General features: G+C 42.2%; 1 protein-coding gene across 26 annotated transcripts in view; it reads right to left on the bottom strand.

The window, feature by feature from the left end:
* The window catches only part of KALRN (kalirin RhoGEF kinase), a 708666-nt gene that overhangs the window by 197025 nt on the left and 490413 nt on the right, over window positions 1-21228 (bottom strand). For 8 of the 26 annotated variants that reach the window (XM_050781551.1, XM_050781549.1, XM_050781547.1 and 5 more), the window contains exon 34: window positions 10117-11564. The exons of the other annotated variants lie outside the window; for them this stretch is intronic. In XM_050781551.1, coding sequence (XP_050637508.1) covers window positions 11502-11564 — 63 coding nt within the window. In that variant the 3' untranslated portion in view covers window positions 10117-11501. Of the gene's footprint in view, window positions 1-10116; window positions 11565-21228 lie in introns of those variants that run through there. 26 annotated transcript variants of the gene reach the window in all.

Here is a 21228-nt window from a genome sequence, read left to right on the forward strand (position 1 = left end):
TTCTCACTGGTAAACAACTCAGTGAAGCAAACAAAATGAGGGACATTTTTCAAATCTGACTTCTCATAGCAGTTGTTTCTTTGTTTTTTCTTTGACACGTGCCCTGTTGGGTTGATTCTCTTGTTCATTGTTCTTGGCCCTTGATGCTTTCTTTTTTCAATCTTCCCATTTTCCATTCTTAATTAGAAATGATCTACAGGGCCCCAGAAGTTAAGTAGTGCATTTAAAAGCTCATTTACACAATAAAACTATGTTGAGAGAAGAGTTGGCATTTATCGGAATTATTTGAATTGTCAGTGACCAAACCACCCTGTAGTTCCCACATCTGGCTGTGCACCTGGGTTCCACTGCCCACTTTGATTATGGCCTTAGAGCTTCTTTGCTACCTGAAAACCTAGCAAAGAAGCTCCAAGGCTATAATTTGCTAGGTTTAACAGGCCCTACCTGTTAAACGATCCTGGCCCTCGATTCTGGATTTGAGTTTTGCCTACCAGATCATGCATCAGACCTGTCTTCTACTCTTGCATTATCAAGAACTGGAACTCAAGCAGCATGCTCCTTGTTTTTGTCAAGTATAACATCATTCTAAAGAACTTCCTACTCTTCAGCACTGCAACAGGGGAGGTCCTCATCTACCAGTCTTGTTGCACTAAAAATGGGAAGTTTTTCTCTCTGTGTTTCTGTACACTAAGGAGACTGCACTTGCTGTACATGCTATGTAATTGTAGCTGCATTATCTACAATGTGTCAGATACTAGCACAGGTACTGGGGATATCGCAGTGAAGAAAGCAGACAAGAATCTCCCTACCCTCATGGAACTTATTCTGTGGCAATTACCAATTCGGGTACTAGTGTGATTTGACATGGATTTTATAAAACTATACTGGCTTTTAATCCAGCTACTTCCATGTAAGTTCAAAAGTTCTTGCAATCTACAGATGAGTCTGAGTCATGTTCAAAATTAAATTTTTATCAGGATAGGACAAAAAGATGGTTGACCTATACAGGCATGTTTAGAGCCCCCCTGCTGAGCACAAGTATAGATCCAAGAAAATAGAAAATAACCAAGTATCACATTTGATTTCTCATGGCCACATAGAGAATGTGATTTTTGTTTGCCATTATATTAGTTGGCTCCTATAACAAGACCTGAGTTGGAATGAACCTGCCCCATTCAGCCCTTATCTGGAAAGGCTAACCAATACCATCTTAGACTAATTTTTCAACATAGCAATGGCAGACAACCTCCTGAACTTAGTCATGCAATGTATCTCTCCAGAGATAACCTTAGCATTAGATGGTAACTATTACACAATGAATGGGAGGGTGGGCATGTGTGCTGGTACTTTGAGCTCCCCTCCCATCTGGCTTCAACTTTAAAAGCTTGTCTCTTGAGGGCACAGTGAGGCAGTTGGGAGGACACAGCCAGATTCTCCTTAACTCTCAAGTCTGCTGCATAAATTTGATAAGTCTTGTGGGGTCTGGGGAGAGGACACGGGGAAGCTACATTTACCCACAACTGTGACTGAGCCATCTTCCTGCTGTCAGGGACTCAGACCTAGGTTGAACATACTCATTACTTGGGCACAAGGAACCAAGCAATAGGTATACTCTATATGAATTACTATCCCAAGACTGTAGCAGGAATTCCTGCACCTCTTCACTGGGTCCCCTGGGGTCCTGTCCTATTTGTGATAAAGCAAACCCGGACTTTCTCTGTCCGTGTACTAGTTACCATGGTGGGTCTCCATGCAGGCATTGTTGGAAACCATGCTTCCTGCTGCTGCTGAAACTTTATCAAACTAGACTGGAGGGACCATACAGTCTGCCAGAAATCAGGGGGAAGTAACCAAAGGGAATTAATATTTTTAAACCTCCTAGGGACAAAACAAATACCTGTCACACTATTCAGAATCTGCAATGCCTCTTTAAGCTTCCCTTGATTTATGAATAGTGTATGACTAGTACGAGTTCTTGGCTCCCAGATTCACATAGAACTTGGACCAAACCTTGATTTGTTTTCGAGAATCTTGCCATGTGAACTTGAAGGATGTTTAACCATATCATAAGTGAGGTCATCATCACTTTGAATGGAATCTAGGTTCTTCAAACCTAGGCTGATGTCATATCAGAAAGGCTTCTCTTGACTGCTGGTAAAGGATGGGGGAATAGTCTGAGGTTCCCACTTGACTTCTGGGGCACATTTCTGGGCACACTCTTCGCTCCAGTGGAGGCATGAAGACTGGGGCAGAGGCTATCTTATCTGAGAGTTCCTACTTGCTCCTAGATAAAACTGCTCCTCCCCAAAGCTTTTTTTTCTTTTTTTTTTGAGACGGAGTTTTGCTCTGTCGCCCAGGCTGGCATAACACAATTTCAGCTCACTGCAACCTCTGCCTCCTGGGTTCAAGCGATTCTCCTGCCTCAGCCTCCTGAGTAGCTGGGGCTACAGGTGTGTGTCACCACACCTGGCTAATTTTTTGTATTTTTAGTAGAGACGGGGTTTCACCCTGTTAGCCAGGATGGTCTCGATCTCCTGACCTTGTGATCCTCCTGCCTTGGCCTCCCAAAGTGCTGGGATTACAGGTGTGAGCCACCGTGTCCGGCCATTCTTCATGCTTTTTGTGGGGAGTATAAAGAGAGACTTATAAAATCTTGTGTATGTTTCTTGCAAAACCCTTACCTCTCCATTCCCTCCGAAATTCACAGACTCATCACTACTATCTGCCTTGAGATCATCTGGATGAATTTCCTAGTGTTCTGTAGCCCTGATTGTGTCAGTCATTGAATCTTAGTTTCTCCCTGCATTCCTTCCTCATCTTCTGCACTCCCTACATTCCTTTGTAGCTATATTTTTCACCATAATATGTATAATCATCTAACATTTTATATATTTTACTTATTTGTCTGTATTTCCACCAGAATATAAACTCCATGAGGGCAGGAATTCTTGTTTGTGGTTTTTGTTGTTGTTCTCTCTTTCCTGTCTAGAATAGTGCCTGACACATAGTAGGTATCTAATAAATAGCTGGTAGATGAATAAATGAAGGAATGTGATGGATACCCAGTACTTATTGAGAGTCACTAATTATTAGCAATACACATTCTCTTGTTTTGGCGACATAACCCCTTCATTGGCCTCTGGAGGAGGTATTAGCCATTTCTATAGTCTCTAATAGTGGAGGGACTCTCCAGAACCCCAATCATTATACTATTTTGGACATAACCCTTATAGCCCTTCTCATGTCAAACATTTACCAAAGATGTGACTAGTGGTGCTACTCTATCTAACCCTCCACATCCTTACTTCTCCCACCCCTGCTCCCATATGCATTATTATTATTATTATTATTATTATTATTATTATTTTGAGACAGGGTCTTGCTCCATTGCCCAGGCTGGAGTGCAGTGGTGTGATCTTGGCTCACCACAGCCTCTGCCTCCTGGGCTCAAGTGATCCTCCCACCTCAGCCTCCCAAGTAGCCGGGACTACAGGTGTATGCCACCGTGCTGGGTAATTTTTGTATCTTTTGGTAGCGATAGGGTCTTGCTATGTTGGCCATGCTGGTCTCAAACTCCTGGACTCAAGTGATCTGCCCACCTCAGCCTCCCAAAGTGCTAGGATTATAGGCATGTGCCACCCACCTGGCTCCATATGTATTTTTATAAGACTTTTAATGGAGAAAAATAAGTTGTCCAGATTTTTTACTACTATAGCCAAATTAGAGGTCTGAGGCATGTTGGGAAACTGGCATGTGGTAATGATCTAAGCAATCGTCTTTGAATGACCATCACACTCACTGGGCTCATTATTTTCTCACTTTAATTTCTGAATCATTCACTCCTGCCATGAAGCCAGAAATGCCGGGTTGATGGCTTGATGGCCTCTCCTGGAAGGCTGTGCCTGTGTGTAGCCCTACAAGCAACATTTTGCTGTGCCATTAAGCTGAAATGTCATCACTTTTATTCTACACCAGCCAATCAATCAAGCACTGCAAGGACCACCCCCCCTCCTCTTTAATGACTTATTCCATCTCGAAGCCTGCCTATGTGGTTTTGCAGGATAGAAAGAGAGTACTTAGATCATTTGTGTTGGCCTGGCTTTGAGGGTTATATCTGTGGCTCTCCTACAAGTTTGTTAGTTGAATAGTCCCAGAAATACCAAAACATAAAGCAATAGGTCAGCATCCTCAATAGCAAATGAGAACACAGGAGAGTCTGAGAAGTACAAAGTCTCCTATTTTCATTGCTAACTTCCAGCTGGCCTTGGAGAAGCTCAATTGTGTCAATCAATTTTACCAATCACTTGCTTTTCTCAGGGCCAAGATCCCAGGCAAGTCCTCGTGAAACTGTGAGACACCAGAGCAACACTCAGAGTGCTATACTTACAGGTCACTCTCAGAGTGAGAGTGCCACACCAATAAAATCTAAACCCTCTTTCTACATCAATTATTTTTTTTATCTCATGCCCATCCTGGTACTTCCCTTTACTCAGATGCATGCCATAACAACCACTCAGCAGAACTCAGCACAGCCAAATCTAAAACCTCCACATTGTTAGGTATAAAGCTGATTAGAAGGTTACCACTAATAGGTAACAGAGTCACTGGACATCCTTACAGATAGAATAACATTCCTTATTCCACCATCCCAGAAACTCAAAAGCAGACACATAGAAACCCCCTCTCCCATCATTGCTATTTTTGAACTCTCTGAATTCTAACTACGGCTACTATTATCCATGTCCACATCCACCCATGGTAGGCCTGGCTGTATTATCATGCCACTGGCACCTCTGATGGTCATTAGTAAGCCTGGTTATAAGCACCTGTGCTGAGAAAACTCTCTTCAGGGCCAGGACAGGTTTGCAGAACCAGTAAAAACAGGTTTCAAAGGACAGATCTGAGAACCAGCTCCATATCTGCCCTGAACCCCTGGCTTGTGTTTCTATTCATGAAGCCCAATCTAAAAAAGAGTGGTCAGAGCCTGGGCCCCTCTAAGCTGCTGAGAGTGTAAAAGGTGCTACACCTTCAGGTGGCTCCATATAAATGGGAGGAAGATGTGTGGTCACCTAACAATCTTATCTTTAGTTCTGACTGCACTTTTGGTTTTCTAAACTTGTCTTCCTTTCTGGATTATAAGTTTGAAATATATTTAAGAGACTCATCCTCATAAAAACTGGCCTTTGACACATTTCCTGTGCATATGTATTTGTGTACCTATATGCACATACACGCACATTGTTGGATTAGGATCTGAATCTTTCTTATGGGTTCTCTAATACTGATTCAGCTCATTGAATCCTCTGCATTCCACTCTCTCCCGCAACTCAACCTGTTTTCTCCTATGTTCAGTCCTTGTGACGCAGTGAACATTAATTTTTTTAAAGGACAGTCATTTTCACAGCACACTTTGGAGTCTAAAGCTCAGCAAAACCATATTCACACTGGATCTTTCATCAATATGAAACTTCTAGTCATCCAAGCTTTATGACCCACATATATCAGTTTCCATGGTCCACACATGGAATGTCTACAGCAGATATTAGATCCTACACTGCTCCCTGTTTCCGATGCTTTTGGGCTGCTGATACATACCTATCTCTGTGTGTACTCAGAATCACAGACTAGTTCTCCTTCCTCATCCCACTTTTCTCTTCCCCGGGTATATTTTCTTTCCTAATGATATCTATTTTATGTTGAAGCTAAAAAAACTCATGAACTAGCTTTCTTTGAGCATAGAGTACAGAGAATGAAAATGGGGAGCAGCTTGTGTGGGACTGTAACCCACACAGAGAAGACATCTGGATGTTTATGATTCCATGTGATTTAGAGAGTGGTTCTATAATATGCCATGTTCTTTGAGGGCAGGATTATTTCAAACTCATTTTTGTAGCCTGCTTAGTGGCTCCCAGCGTATCTGATACATAGTAAATGTTTAATAAATGTTTACTGAATAAATGAATGGTCTCAATAGCAGCACAGGAGGCAGATGAGGTCACAATATCAATGTACTAGGTGACAGATGAGGGCAGATTTAGAAATTAAACTTCTAAAGCCTTGGGCTGCTGGATAGTCAAAGACAGTATAGAAGTGGAAGGAAGATAGCTCCTTGTGACCCACAGGGTCCCTACCATGAGAGTCAATAGAAGACCTCACCATCTCACCAAGAGGAGACAGTGCAGACATAGAGAAGATGACTAGAAGGACAAGAACTTGGAAAAAGGATTTTATACTTCATTTTCATTTTTTTTTGTGGAGGGGTAGGTATATTTAAATACTCAAGAGGTGATTCACCAGTCATCAGATATAAAAAAATCTACTCTCATTTTGCTGGGTACTTTAGTGAAACAGAAAACTTTCAATTATCTCTCCTAATGGAATGAAAGCAATGGTACATATAATCAAAATGTCTTTTCTATTTGCCTTTGGAAAGGATTATGTGTGTTTTCCCCCAGCAGGTTTGCTTTCATAATGATAAGTTCTAGCTTAGGCTAATAATAAAATGAGTTAGCATTTTCTCCATAAAATAACTGGTAGGAGAAGAATAAAAATGTGTTTATGGCAGAAGAAACTGATGCAGGGCCTAGGACGTGCCACAGTTAATCATTTATATGAATAATCTACTTGCAGCAAGTGGGATTCCGAACAGGGCAAAAGGCCAAGAGCAGCTGTATGTCCTGGATTTTAATGATCCCAGAATAGATGTCCCAGGAGAAAGCTATTGCTAGTGTTATGAAAAATGTTAATGGAGAAAGAAAAACGGAATGGGAGTAGGAGAGCTGGGATTCTCAGACTTGATAGCCCAAGGGAGGCCATATAACCTCTTTTTGTCTCAATTTTCTTATTTATACAATGTAATAATTCATTTGCTCTGCCTACCTAGTAGGTTAACTGGTCAAAAGAAAGTAGTGGTCAAAAGGGCTTATAAAAGTATTACGTTATGAAAATGTAAAGCATTGATAGACAAATAATGAAATACTGTTGGCACCTCCTTTGAGGACACATTCCTTGTTTAATTCCTCCATGCTTGGGGTCTTTGGCTGTGGCGTCTGAAACTTACCCCTGTTTAAAAAAATAGTCCAATTTTTAAACAATTCTGCTGTTTAAGGACAACTACTTTGATAATGTCCATTCATCCTAATGAATGGATGCCTCATTTCTCAGGTAATAGTTTCATTTTAACAGGAACCTCCTAGCTATAATAGCTCAATTTAGTGGTTCTCAAAATGTGGTCCCTGGACCATAGCATCAGCATTACCTGGGAATTTGTTAGAAATGCAAAATTTTGTATCCGTCCAAATCTTACTGAACCACAAACTCTGGGGGTACAGTCCTGCAGTCTGTGCTTTAACAAGCCTCCCAGGCAATTCTGATGTACACTCAAGTTTGAGAACTACTGCTTTAGTGCCCCACAAAAAGGGAATGCTAGGAATTGGGCATTGGTACATGCCATGAGAAGCTTTTGTTTTTTTTTTCTTTTTCTTTTTCTGTAAGGAGTAGGAAGCAGCTTGTGGGACTTTTCAAATTACACAATATGCTGGCTATTCAGAGCTAGGCCCACAGCGACATGCTAAACCACGTCAAATGCACTGTCATACTTAAAGTGATATATTTGTCACCAATTCATTTGTATATTTGTATATGTATAGTATATATAGGTATGTATATATGTACATATGTATATATATAATGACTCAGTACATCATTTTCTCAGGAAGGTCTTACATATGTATTTGTATTATATAAATTATATGTATATATGACTTGCATTATGTGCATATGTATGCATATACATACATTTAAATGTCACTAAATAAAGAAAATGATATACTGAGTATATCGTTTTCTAAGGAAGGTCTTTTTCCTGACTACCCTATTTAAAAATGCATCTCTACTTTTGGCACTCTCTACCTTCCTTTCTTATTTTCCTTTGTAGCATTTTGCACCTTCTAATACGCCGTGTTATTTATTTTGTTTATTGTCCGTTTCTCACAGCTAGAATGTAAGCTCCATGAGGGAGGCCTGTTTTGTTCACTGCTGTGTCCCTAGCTCCAAGAACTGTGCCTGGCACCTAGTAGGCACTCAGTATATATTTGTTGAATGAATGAGTGAATGAGCAACTGCTGAATCTGGGAGATGAGAAAGTATTGGGGTCAGACCAAAACACTGAAACACCTGTAAGCACCCTTATTAGTTAGTGTCGCTACCGCATGGGAGCCTTGCCTTTCTCTCTGTTTCTTCTCTGGGCTCTGAGATAACACTGAAAACAAGCTTTGGTAAGCACCACTCTCAGGGATTTACTTCACTACACTCCTTATCATTTCAAAATACTATCTGGTTTTTCCTAAAAATGGGGATAGTGTCCTGATGGATCAACATGATTATATGGCTGGCTGGGGCTTGGGGGCAGTCTATTATGGAATGGATATGCAACAGAACAGAGTGTGACACATTCTGGGAGAAAATAGTCTAAGAATGAAAATCAGGAGTTCTGAGTTCTAGTCTTTATTCTGCCCCTAACTTGCTATACGGTCTTGGGCACATTGCTTGGGCAACTAGCATTTCTGGGTCTCAGTTTCATCAGTTGATCTCAATCATCTCCAAGGTTCCTTTCAGTTGTATTTAAATATCCACTCATATGTGTTACTTAATATCTGTCTCCTCTACTGGTAAGCTCTGTGAGAACAGGGACTGTTTACTCACCCACTTCATAATGCCCAGCACTTGGAGGCACTCGAAAAATATTTGCTAAGTAAACAAATCCCTATGGAAACCAAACGGTGATTTCTGCCTCATCAGCCTGTGCTCTACACAACCAAGGCACAGATACATGGATGTGTGCTACAAAGACCCTGGCCGTCAGGGTTCTCCAATCACACAAGGAAGAGCAGGACACTGGTCTGCACCCCGAGGGCATACAGAACTGCACAGTTCCTTGATGTGAACACCTGTGGGAGGTGTGCAAGGAAGACCCCAGGCTGGGCACCTGGGCCATCAGCCCAGTGGCCTGGAAAAGCATGGATTTGGGGATGAGAGATCTGAATTTGAATCACAGATCTGCTATGTTCTAGCTGTGAGTTTAAGTTATCTACTTCTCTTCATTTGGAAAACAAAGTACTACCTGCCTCTCAGGATGGCTGTGAAAATTAGAGGAGGACATCAAGTGTCTTCCTGGTACCCGGTGTCAGAAAAGCGCCCAGTGAATGGAAGCCTCCTTGACTGGTTCTGCCTCCCCTTCCCTTTATGAAGCCTTTAAGCCATGAGGTTCCTAACAATGCCTCTTTCCCAAAGAGTTGGCCCAAGTTTGCTACTAGCTCATGGGAGTGCCTTAGCTCAGTGGTACCCAACCTTTCTGGTACCAGGGACTGGTTTCATGGAAGGCAATTTTTCTATAAATGGGAGAGGTGAGGGGGTGGGTGGGGGATGGTTTGGGGATGAAACTGTTCTATCTCACATCATCAGGCATTAGTCTGCAGCCCAGGAGCTAGGGACCCCTGCCCTAGCTAGTCTTGGCTGGAGGGGCATAAAGATTGGGATAAAAAGTGTTTCTCAAAATATCTACCTTCAGAGATATATATTTTCCCCTTTTGATTCCAGTTTGCCTAATGAGATTTGTAAATTGCTATAGGTTGATATCAAAAGGTTTAATTTTGTAAATAAAATTGAACCATTGATTATCACTTGAACGTGCTGAGGACTACCACTGAAAAGCACGAGTTTGAACTTTGCCTGTCTCTCTTTTTGGCTGCTTTTCTCTCCCTTCTACCTTGCTCCCTCACTCCCTCCCTTGTGGAGTCAATTATACTCCTGTTCCTGTCCTGCCCCCTCCTCCTCTGCCTTCCCACCACCACACTCATCTTCTACCTATGATTATCTTTATTCTGAAAAACAAATTCTGTTGCTAGGCAACCAGAAGACAAAATTGCTGTGGTTGATATGATTCTCATTAGTGCTGCAATTGCAGTGGTGCCGCCATCATGCCGGACACACGCTCATTGCATCTGTCTCCAGCTTGACAGATCTTTCTGGAAAGTGGAATGGGGAGGATTCTTGGCAGAGAATTAAGGGCCTCAGCACTCAACAGAAAGTATTTATAAATCACTGTATATCAACAGCCTGCTTTAGAATCATTTTATTAGAACACATTCAAGAAAGTGACATACGGAAAAAAGACAGCAGCAATTCTCAGTCATGCAAATGCCCGTGTTAAAGTTCTCCATTGGATTTAAATTCAAGTACAAAGACAGTCCTTTCCTGAGCCAGGTGCAATTCCAGAGAATGACACTTTGCATTGAGAGCACGATTCCTTCGAAAAGTTCAGAACACTGAACAAGTCACATCCTCACAATAAGATTGTGAGATACATAAAAGTGTAAACTTTTTTAAGGATTCCTTTACCCTGCCCTCCCCCATAACCCAGCCAGGGAAGTAAGCCCAACTTCAGGACCTCTCAGAAATCAGGTTTAATCTATTGAAAATAAAGCAGTGGGCCTTTAAAAAAAAGTTAGAAAATGAGTGTATATATGAAATGGAATCATCATCTCTGCCTCTTGCCTTGGTGTGGGGTTTCCACGAAACTCTGTGTTTGGGGTTAGGGCTCTCTCTTGAGTGTGTTGGAAACTGGAGGACTTTTAAAACTTTTTTTATTATGAAAAATTGCAAACATGTACAGAAGTGGAGAGAATGGTATAATGAATGTCCATGTACCATTATCTAGTTTCAACAATTACCAACATGTGGCCAGTTTTCATTTGTATCTTCTCACACTTCCCACCCACCCTCAACAGGATAACCTGAAGCAAATAGGGCTGGTAGGGTGGTCTTTGAACCAGAGACCTCAGGAGGGAGGGAGGTTATGGAGGAGCTAGAAAAACATGAAAAAATCTGGGTAGGCTGAAGCAGATAGAAAAATTGTTGAGGAAGTGGTTGTTGCCAGTGTTTGGGAAAGGCTAAAGTTAACCCTCATCTTCTCTACCATACATCATCCCTTCTTCTTCCCTCTTTCTCATGATGTGGGGATGCAAGCTAGATTAGAATGATGGGTTTTTCCAGATTGGGGGCCACTGATAATAGAAATGTTCATCCTGGTGTAAACTTCAGAGACAAGTGTGTCCCTCTAATTAACCTCTTCACTCATGTTGCAGACCGCTAGGGCAGCAGGGGCCTGGGCGTACCTGCTGTTCTGAGTGGGATCTGGGGGAAGTACATTGGGCCATGGGGCCTCTCACAGGTCCCTACTGCCCCACCATTTTAGACTTTGGAGAGAAGCTCAGCAACCTCGAATTGCACCCAGTAGAGAAGAAGGGAGCCCCGAGGGTAAACCCATGGCCCAGGCGGGGAGATTTTGCTTGGAACATGTTGCCCTCTGAGCAAAGGCTGCACCCCACACCAGCCCTGCCAGAGAAGTCTCAAGAGAGGTGGGTGATTGGAGTCCTGGTGGGAGGTCCCAACGGTGCCACGGCTAACCCGGTGAGCTGCAGGGACAAGTCCCAGGATGCGCGCTAAACGTAAGTGGAGAAAGGATCTCCAGGTCCCAGGTGCCACCGAGGAACAAGGTTGCCATCCTGTTAAGAAAAGGGCCGGGCTCTGTGATTTGCATATAACTTTGCAAAAATCTGCATGAGATCCCGTAGCCCTTATAGAACACAGAGTTAAATCATCAGTGCAACCTACTGTATTTCTAGTAACCCGATGCAGAGTGCAACCTGACAAACACACAATCATTTTGTAGAAGAGGATATGGAGGAAACAGAGTGTGTGTAAGACTTTCCTTGGTCTGAAGGTTCAGAAGGAACCCACCAAGTCCACAATCCAGAGGAGGATCACTGATGAACCACTTTTACTAACTTTGTTAGAACTCAAATCCATATGCTTTCATCCCATTAGACACCTGTAAACCAGTCCTGCAGTGGCTTCCCAGCGTTCCAGACCCATAAGCAGGAGTTGAGTCAGGAATAATAGAAATGGGGATGCATTAAATGTGAGGTTCTAGTGACAGTGATCATTAAAGTTTATTTCAGATCCTTTATTCGTTTTGTTGTTTAAGCTGTCTTAGGGCCCCTGTGCCCTACCAGCAAGTCTTGCTATATAACATTTAATTGGGAGAAAGAAACTGAGAAAAGTTTACCCATTTATATAGTACATCTTTGATAGTAATGGACTTAAAATTCATGATTTAAGTGTTTCCAGGGACCATGACAGGTGGCAATCTGTAATTTTTCCAAGGCATGCAGTTGGTTTGGGCAGACTGCAAGGCTGCCTGAGGGAGTGAATTCCTGAGTGAGAGAGTGAACGAGTAGGGAGCCAAGCTGGAGACCCAGCTTCCATATGCAGCATGGCTTACACCATCTCTACTGGGCCATCTGAAGCAAGGAAATCACCGTTTCCTTAAGAAAAATGACCTCTCAAAGAAGGTCAACTTGTAGCGCTCTTAGAAGAATGATCTATTCTAAAGAGCAATGGCTCTTGGCCAAGAGAAAAGTTCAGGATCAATTCCAGAGTATAATCTCACAGTCTCACATTGACTGTGGCTCAGCTCCATGATGTAAAAGGTTCTATCACACTTGCCACATGGAAATGAGAAAAACAGTCTGAAACTCTCTTAGTAAGAATCCAGCTGGGCAAAAACTGTTCATTTAGTGAGATAAAATACTTCAGCATCAAGCTGAAGTGGTAGTTACCCTGAGCTTCCAAGAATATAGGGTATACTTAGGATTCAGAGAGATGAGATTCTGAAGAAAGCCAGGAGCTATATACATGCATTTGTGAATAACTCATGGCAAAGGGACTGGTGCACCCACTGATCCCAACTTTACCAGGGCAAAAGTGGCTCAAGAATTTTAAATCACAGCCAGCCGTGGTGGCTCACGCCTATAATCCCAGCACTTTGGGAGGCCGAGGTGGGTGGATCATGAGATCAGGTGTTCAAGACCAACCTGGCCAACACAGTGAAACCCCATCTCTATTAAAAATACAAAAAATTAGCCGGGCGTGGTGGTGGGCACCTGTAATCCCAGCTACTTGGGAGGCTGAAGCAGGAGAATCACTTGAACCTGGGAGGCTGAGGTTGCAGTGAGCTGAGATTGCACCACTGCATTCCAGCCTGGGCGACACAGTGAGACTCCATCTCATGTACCCTAGAACTTAAAGTATAATTTAAAAAAAGAAAGAAAAAAAAAGAATTTTAAATCACATTTTTTTCTGTGTGCAATGTCATTAGCATGGAAGGTGGCATCAGCTGTCCTGATTAGCTAGGACCCCCCCCCCACCCCCACACCATAATTCACTGTCATTACCAGGTTTTTTTAATAGATGGGCTATGAGGCCTACAGAATTTATTTCAGTGGCAGGATTTAATAGTCTTATAAATGCTAAGTTTGGCATTCTGCTTTTTATATGGTTGTTAAAATTCTGAAGAGGATAGCAGTTTAAAAATATTTTATTGTTCTTATTATTAATAGCTAACATTTATTGAGTGCTTACCACATGTCTGACAAGGTGCTGAGTGTTTCACATGCATCATTTCACATGATCTGCACCACAACCTCATTGAGTGGGTAAATACCATTGCCCTTATTTTGCAGACTGAGGCCTGGAGAAGTCCTGCCCAGGATCATACAGCTGGCAAGTGGAGGGGGTGAGATCTGAACCAAGGTTTGTGTGTGAGATCTGAACCAAGGTTTGTGTGACTTCAAAGCTGTTCTTAACCACTGTACATGTTGCCTCTTCATTATAATGGAGAATCCATCTTCTAAATAATATTTGTATATTTGTATGTTTGTGAATTCTAAAAATCTTGGAAAGCATTCCTCACATAAGAATCTATCTTGTCCCTGAGGACCTAACCTGAAGTGGTTTGGGTAACTTCATTATATCTATCTATCTATATAAATAAATATATATTAAGCTATGATGATCTCTGTATATCCACAAATCTTTCTCATGATGGTTTGATGTGTGAGAAATAGGAAATAGGTGATAAACCCATATAGGTGATACTGAACACTTGCTCCCTTAAGTCCTGAGAAAATACATACACAGTTATCCAGGAAGCCATTATTTTACATAGCCCACTTGGTACCTTAAAAGAGTGGTTAACCTAAACATCAATGCATAGCTCTTAACTTTAAAAATGATAGTCATTCATGACATTATTGAGATGATTTTTCAAAAATCTGGCCTAGGGCAAGGACTAGTGGAAAAAGTTTAAGTGGAAGTGTGAAAAAGAGACCATTAAAATTTTTTTTGAAATGCTAATAATTTATCTTGTTTGAGAAAACAGCTCTCAGCTTAGAATTCATATACCTCTCACATCCAATAACTCTATACTTTGGCTTTCTGATTCCGTAGGCCAGTGTAGAGTCTGAGATCAACTTTTTGAAATATTTGCCTAGTAATTCTAAGGGTCACTTGTCTTGGAATGCTTAGCATAGAGGTCTTTTCTTTATGCCAACCACTCCAACATCGGAAAAGCTGAGTTTTGCAGGATATCGAGTACATTTTCACATTTTCCAGCACACATTGTCCAGAAGCACTTGTCTTTGGCATTTTCCATGAGGGGCAAGAATCAGTGAGACCCACTTTATAGGACAGTGGCTTTTATTAACCAAACCTTCTCAGCATTCTTTATATGAGGGGAGGCTATGCTAAAATTTCCCCTATCTCCCCTTATTCATGTACAGACTCCTTCATATAAATGCTGTTTATTTAATATACTATAGGCCCCATTCTAATGTTAGACTCTGGGAATAAGAGCTGAGCTATAATGAGATGTTTTGCATTCATTGGACATCCAGTGATAGAAAAATAGCCACAAAAGGAGAACATGTTTATTATATTATACCTCTTCTTGTTCCACTAAGAATTTGAGGCAGCTATTTTGCAACAGATTTTCAAATGCATCTTCAGTCGACTGTATGTTTCCAATGTTTTTTGTCTGATGGATTAGAAAACCATGGAGGCAGGGATGTGCTTGAATTGCTATTTGTATGGCTAAGACATAATAAACAGCCTCCTCTAAATTCCTGACTCAGGCCATGTTCTGCTTGGCACAGAAGACAGTGAGTGAGTAACAGACAATACATGGAACACAGAATTTTCTTGGTTTTTAAATTCAAGTGTGTTTTATTCAGCTGATGAGGAGAGGGAACTGATAGAATTTATATTATTTGGGCCAAAATGTTGCTTTGTGTGTTTCTGCCTGAATCATCCAATTGTTTTACTTAGTGGACTTGGCCAGTGGAAGGCAGTGTGCATAATGGATATCAGAAACACCTGGGTTCAAATCTCATCTCTGCCACTTTCTGGTTGTGTGACCCTGGGTAAATTATTCAACCTCTTGGAGTGATGTTTTCCTCATCTGCAAAATGAGGATAATGATACTTACCTTGAAGAACTGTTGTGGGAATGACAGGAGAGAGTACATGTAAAATGTCAGGCTCACATTAGGAGTTCAGTAAGAAAGGCAGTGGTTACTGTCATTTGCTTAACCTCTGGATGGCTTGCTTGCAGGCAGCCTTTGTGTTTTTCTCTGCCTGCCCAATTATAGCAGTGACTTCTTAGGGAAAGGCCTGTATCTCTTCCATTAGATGGGGTGGGGGATTCTGTCCTTGGCAGGGACTTTTAGGGAAAGGCTTGTATCTCTTCCATTAAATGGGGTGAGGGATTCTGTCCTTGGCAGGGACTTTATGTGTTCTGTGTTCCTCCATTTCCTACAGAGAAACTCTGTGAATACTATATTAACTGGTTTCAAAAAGGCTTTCTCCACCTCAGGTTTCAAACCAGAACCCAGACTGGAAATATCACTTGATGTAGCCATCAGAATTAAAAACTGAGATACACAGTAACAAAAATATTAAATACTGCATAGAGAGAAGACATCAATTAATACCATGAAACACACTTTCAGTTTAGCTCTTTTCAGGGACTGATTTCTGCGACCTTCTTATTTGTTTTATCATGCATCCTACTCTGCCTGAAGGGCCTCCTTTTGGATCTAGATGTCTGTGTTTGCGGCTCATGTTGACCCCAGGGCTCTTTTTCCCAAATTCTATAAGGAGGTTACTGATAAAGACAGGCTGGCTGAGCAGTCAGCGATGAGCAGGAAGGCCTCAGAGGTGGTGCGGAGGTATGCCCACCTGTTATGCTGCCTCCTGAGTGACAGGCTGGCCACGCCCACTGCCACACCACCACCCCAGTGCAAAGACATCAGCCGCAGCCAGCGACATTCAATCTCTGTTTTTCCTCTTTCCATTTTTCCCTCTGCTCAGGGAACCCTCTGAGAGAACTCTGAACCTAGGTAGTGTGGGAGAGACATCCTGGAAAATACTTGTTTCATGTCATTTTTTGTTTGTTTCCAATTTAGAAAGATTAGAGACAGTTTCTTTACCAGAAAACCTTCCCTCTGTACTTAGACTGTGGGAGAGGAGGGAAGAGAGGGTAACCGGGTTGGGGGCGCTGTCTTGCCCCGCATCCCGTTTGAAAGCTTGCTGCTCACACAGTGGCAAACGCTTTCCCTAGGTGGCGCTCTCTGTGCCCTCCTGACCTGGATCTCCGTGTCCCCATGCTGAGTCACTCTGGAAACCCCTCCCTCTGGAATCACAGAAAGTGAACACCAAACTGGAAACACGTCCGCTTCTCTCTCCCACTGCATATCTCTTCATGAAAACGCCTCATGAATTTGAAGCCATGTTTCAAGCTTTTCCTCACCTTTTCCACAGGTCTCTAAACTGCTGAGTTTTGGGGAAAACCTTCAAGAACTTCTTATCCCCTTCCTGCTCCCAACCCCCTACCCCCTGGATTTTCCTTCTCTTTCTTTTCACAGTCCAAGGCTCCTGACCTTCGCAACCAAACAAAGTTGCCAGTTCTTCAGCTCACAACCTCCACCAGTCCTGCAAGTCAGCCTGAATTCACTCTCTGATGGCCTTCTTGAATCCCAAGGTCCTGAGAAGTGGATTACCCTGTTCTCTGCTAGGAACCTGCTTGTCCCTCACCCTTGGTTCATGCAGAGGGTGGACCCCAGCAACTATCTGATAATCTTGTTCCTCTCTGGTCTTTAAAAAATAATATCTATTAGGTTTTTGTTAAATTTATTATGTCTTATTATAAGACATAATACAAAAACCAAAAAAACCACCACCCAGAAATATCCATTATTTACATTTTGGAGAAATGTAATTTACATTTTGGAGAAAATATATATTACATATATTTTCTTCACATATACATATATGCATATATACATGCACATATGTATGTACATATGCATAGATAAGCACACATACAAGCACATATGTACACATACATATTCCCCCTTCATTTTTTTAAAAACTTTTTTAATTTTTAATTTTTTATTTTCCAAGACAGAGACTTGCTCTGTTCCCCAGGCTGGAGTGCAGTGGTGTGATCTCAGCTCACTGCAACTTCTGCCTCTGTGGTTCAAGCAATTCTCCTGTCTCAGCCTCCCAAGTAGTTGGGATTACAGGGGTGTGCCACCACGCCTGGCTAATTTTTGTATTTTCAGTAGAGGCAGGGTTTCACCACGTTAGTCAGGCTGGTCTCGAACTCCTGACCTCATGATCCATCTGCCTTAGCCTCCCAAAGTGTTGGGATTATAGGCATGAGCCACCACGCCCGGCCACTTCCTTCACGTTTAAAAGCAAAATTAGTCTTTCAGATAGAGAGAGAATAGGAAGTGGAGGCAAAAATAATTCCAGGCTACAGCTCAGGTAAGCCCTGTATTGCGCCAGCGACAGTCATGAGCTTGTGGAGGACCCAACTTAACTAGTTTATGTCACCGGCCTGATGGCCAGGGAAAATATCCAAGTCCTTGCCCCTCAAACCACATAGATGAATACTTCTTACAGAGTATATGGGAAGCACACTGAGGAACACACACACAAATTCATAAATATACACAAACCAGAGATATATACATAAAACATATCATTCAAATGATTTTTTTGTGCAGTTTCTGTGAAAAGCTACTTCTACCTCAGTGTGCTGCAGGTAACACACAGTAGCAATCATAAGCTTGTCTTCATGGATCTTGTGATTCAGTGGTTGAGATTAAAAACTAACCCATGAGAAACAATAGCAAACCAGAAGGAGATACTATCTCACAAACTGCTGGGGGATGGGATTCCAGTAATCAATCTAATGATGAAGATGTGTTCCAGCAATACTTTCCTGAGGTCAGAAATGTACCTCTCAGGACAGATAAATAATTTTGGAGACACAGCGATGCAGTATAGTTTGGTAGATGAAGGAAATTGTGAGATCATTATCTGTTACTGAAGCTGATCACACACGTACTAGAGAACACATTTGGAGGAGAGGTTTGCAGACTGCCGGGCCCCAGGGGAGGAGCAGGAGCAGAGAGAAGGGGCCTGCTCACTGGAAGCTCTAGGTCCTAGAAAGAGCTATGTGGTTTGGGAGCCATGCTCTTCCTCTAGAAGCTCCCAGACCTTGACTATTATACAGAATATGCAGTAGGCTGAGGAATGTGCTGTCGTGACAGCCCTCCAATGGAAGTCACTTGAGCTAGCGGATAGAGAGTGAAGGAGGGCCATGATATCTACAGACAAAGCTGTGGACAGAATCTGAGAAAGCAGTAGATCAAGGATGTGGTATATGATGAGTTTAGTTTCAGTTCTGTTGAGTAGAATGCAACAGGTCATCCAAATGCAGTTATGTCACAGACAGTTGGAAATATAGTGCTGGATCCCAGGGTGAAAGGCAAGCGCTAGGAACAGAGAGTGTTCAAATCATTGCTAAGAGTACAGCTTTGGCCGGGCTTGGTGGCTCACGCCTGTGATCCCAGCACTTTGGGAGGCCAAGGCAGATGGATCATGAGGTCAAGAGATCGAGACCATCCTGGCTAACACGGTGAAATGCCGTCTCTACTAAAACTACAAAAAAAAAAAAAATCAGCCAGGCGTGGTGGTGGGCACCTGTAGTCCCAGCTACTCGGGAGGCTGAGGCAGGAGAATGGTGTGAACCCAGGAGGTGGAGCTTGCAGTGAGCCGAGATCGTGCCACTGCACTCCAGCCTGAGCGACAGAGTAAGACTCTGTCTCAAAAAAAAAAAAAAAAAAAAAAAAAAAAAGGAGTACAGCTTTAGGCTAAGCAACATGGCAAATACAAAATAAATTCAGGGCAACATATGCCCTGAATGTTAAAGAATAATGTTTGACTAGGGGAAGGGGAGAGGAGAAGGGCAATATTAGCGTAGGTGGCTCTGTGGGGAGGGGGGGAAGGGCATGGATTAATGTGGAGACCAGTGGGCATTTCCAGACATGAAAACTGGCCTGTTTTGTTTCCCTGCTGCACCTCCACCCTAGAGCAGCACTTAGCACCTAGTACTAAGTACTCAGAAAAAAATGTAGTGAATGAATGGGTAACTGAATATGAACTTGGCATTAGAAGTACAGTCACTTCAGAGACATACTCTTGGAATTTTGATCATAGACATCAGAAGCAAAGCAACAAAAACTATTGTTGAAGACGGGGTAGTTCTAAAGAAAGAAGATTCAGGAGTAGAAGTTCAAGCGCAGTTCTCATTGGGAGCATGAGGTAACAAATAAGCCTTAGATGGCAGGGGAAAAGGAGGTGTTTGACAATATGAGAAGGGGAAAAAAGGTGTTGGATTGATACACTGAAGGCCGCTACAAAGGAGATCCAGAGCTTGTGGATGGACTAACAATAGACTGTTTTGGAGGCTGGAGAATGAAAGAATAAAAGGACAATGATGCATCAAGGTGAAGATAAACGTAATTCGATAACCATCATGCTGAAACCACCACCCCCCCAGTGTTTTTTGTGTGCTACTCAATAAAGTCTAAATTCCTCTGAATGGTGTTCAGCATCTGCCATAATGGACCCAGCCAATCATTCCAGTTTTATTTCCCAACCCTTAATTCACAAACCCTGAACTTGAACCAGGCATACTGACTCTCCATGCCCCAAACTTACCCTGCATTCTCCTTTCTTTCTCCCTTACCCCTCACTCTTGCTGTTTGATCCATTTGGAATTATCTTCCTCCTTGCTCCCAACACTAATCTTGCCTGGATAAATTCTACCCATTCAGTGAAGTCTAATGTGGAACACTGTCTGATCGTCCCAAACTGGAAGCTTTGTTTTTCTTAATTACATTTGGTCCCAGTTTCTAGATCTCTCTCTTGCCCACAATGCCAAACACATCACACTGTGCTTGTTTGTTCTTGTGTAGTGCAAAATATAAGCGAGGACCTCAGAACACACCCAGCCATATAGCACTCCTGATAGCTTCACTAAATAGAACCACACTATTGGAATTAGTTCCTCCATCAGCTTTTGCTTTCATAGCTTTTCTGTATCCTCCCTTGCTGTCAACAGCTTAGCCTTTGTGGCAATACATGTGCCTATAGAGAAGAAACTTTCTCGTCTTCTAATATCCTTTGGGTTGAGTAACTAGATGGCAAAGATCATAAGGATTACATATAAAATTAAGATTTGCAAGGCCTTCCTGTGAGCAACAGATGTTTAGTTTTGCTAGTTTCTTCCTAGATTTTGGCTGTTTGTCAGACATCTAAGATCCAAAACCAACAAATTTAATATCTTTTTTCTAGCATATTTCATTGCTGCATCTCTATTACTTGCGTATAATGTATAGAGTGAAATGTAACGAACATTCATTTTTAAAAATCAGCTTCTTATTCCTTCATTAAAACAGGGGCATACTTAAGGATTAACATAAACTTGCATTATATATTCAGTTTCCACATTGGTACACTATTCTGTGGAGAAACAAATGGTGAACTGTACCCTAAAATACTAAATATGGTTGGGAGCAGTGGCTCATGCCTGTAATCCCAGCACTTTGGGAGGCCGAAGTGGGCGGATCACTTGAGGTCAGAGTTTGAGACCAGCCTGGCCAACATTGTGAAACTCCGTCTCTACTAAAAATACAAAAATTAGTCGGGTGTGGTGGTGTGCACCTGTAATCCCAGCAGCTCTGGGGGCTGAGGCAGGAGAATTGCTTGAACCTGGGAGGTGGAAGTTGCAGTGAGCCAAGATTGCGCCACTGCACTTCCAACTTGGGTGACAGCAAGACTCTGTCTCAAAAAAATAAAAATAAAATAAAATACAAAATGTAAGAAAAGTCTCATATGTCACATCACATGAGCCTCTAACTTATCAATGTATAGCCTTCAGAATATAAAATTATATGTATTTATCAAGACACAATAA

Source organism: Macaca thibetana, chromosome 2 (assembly GCF_024542745.1).
Source record: "Macaca thibetana thibetana isolate TM-01 chromosome 2, ASM2454274v1, whole genome shotgun sequence".
NCBI classification, from domain to species: Eukaryota; Metazoa; Chordata; class Mammalia; order Primates; family Cercopithecidae; genus Macaca; species Macaca thibetana.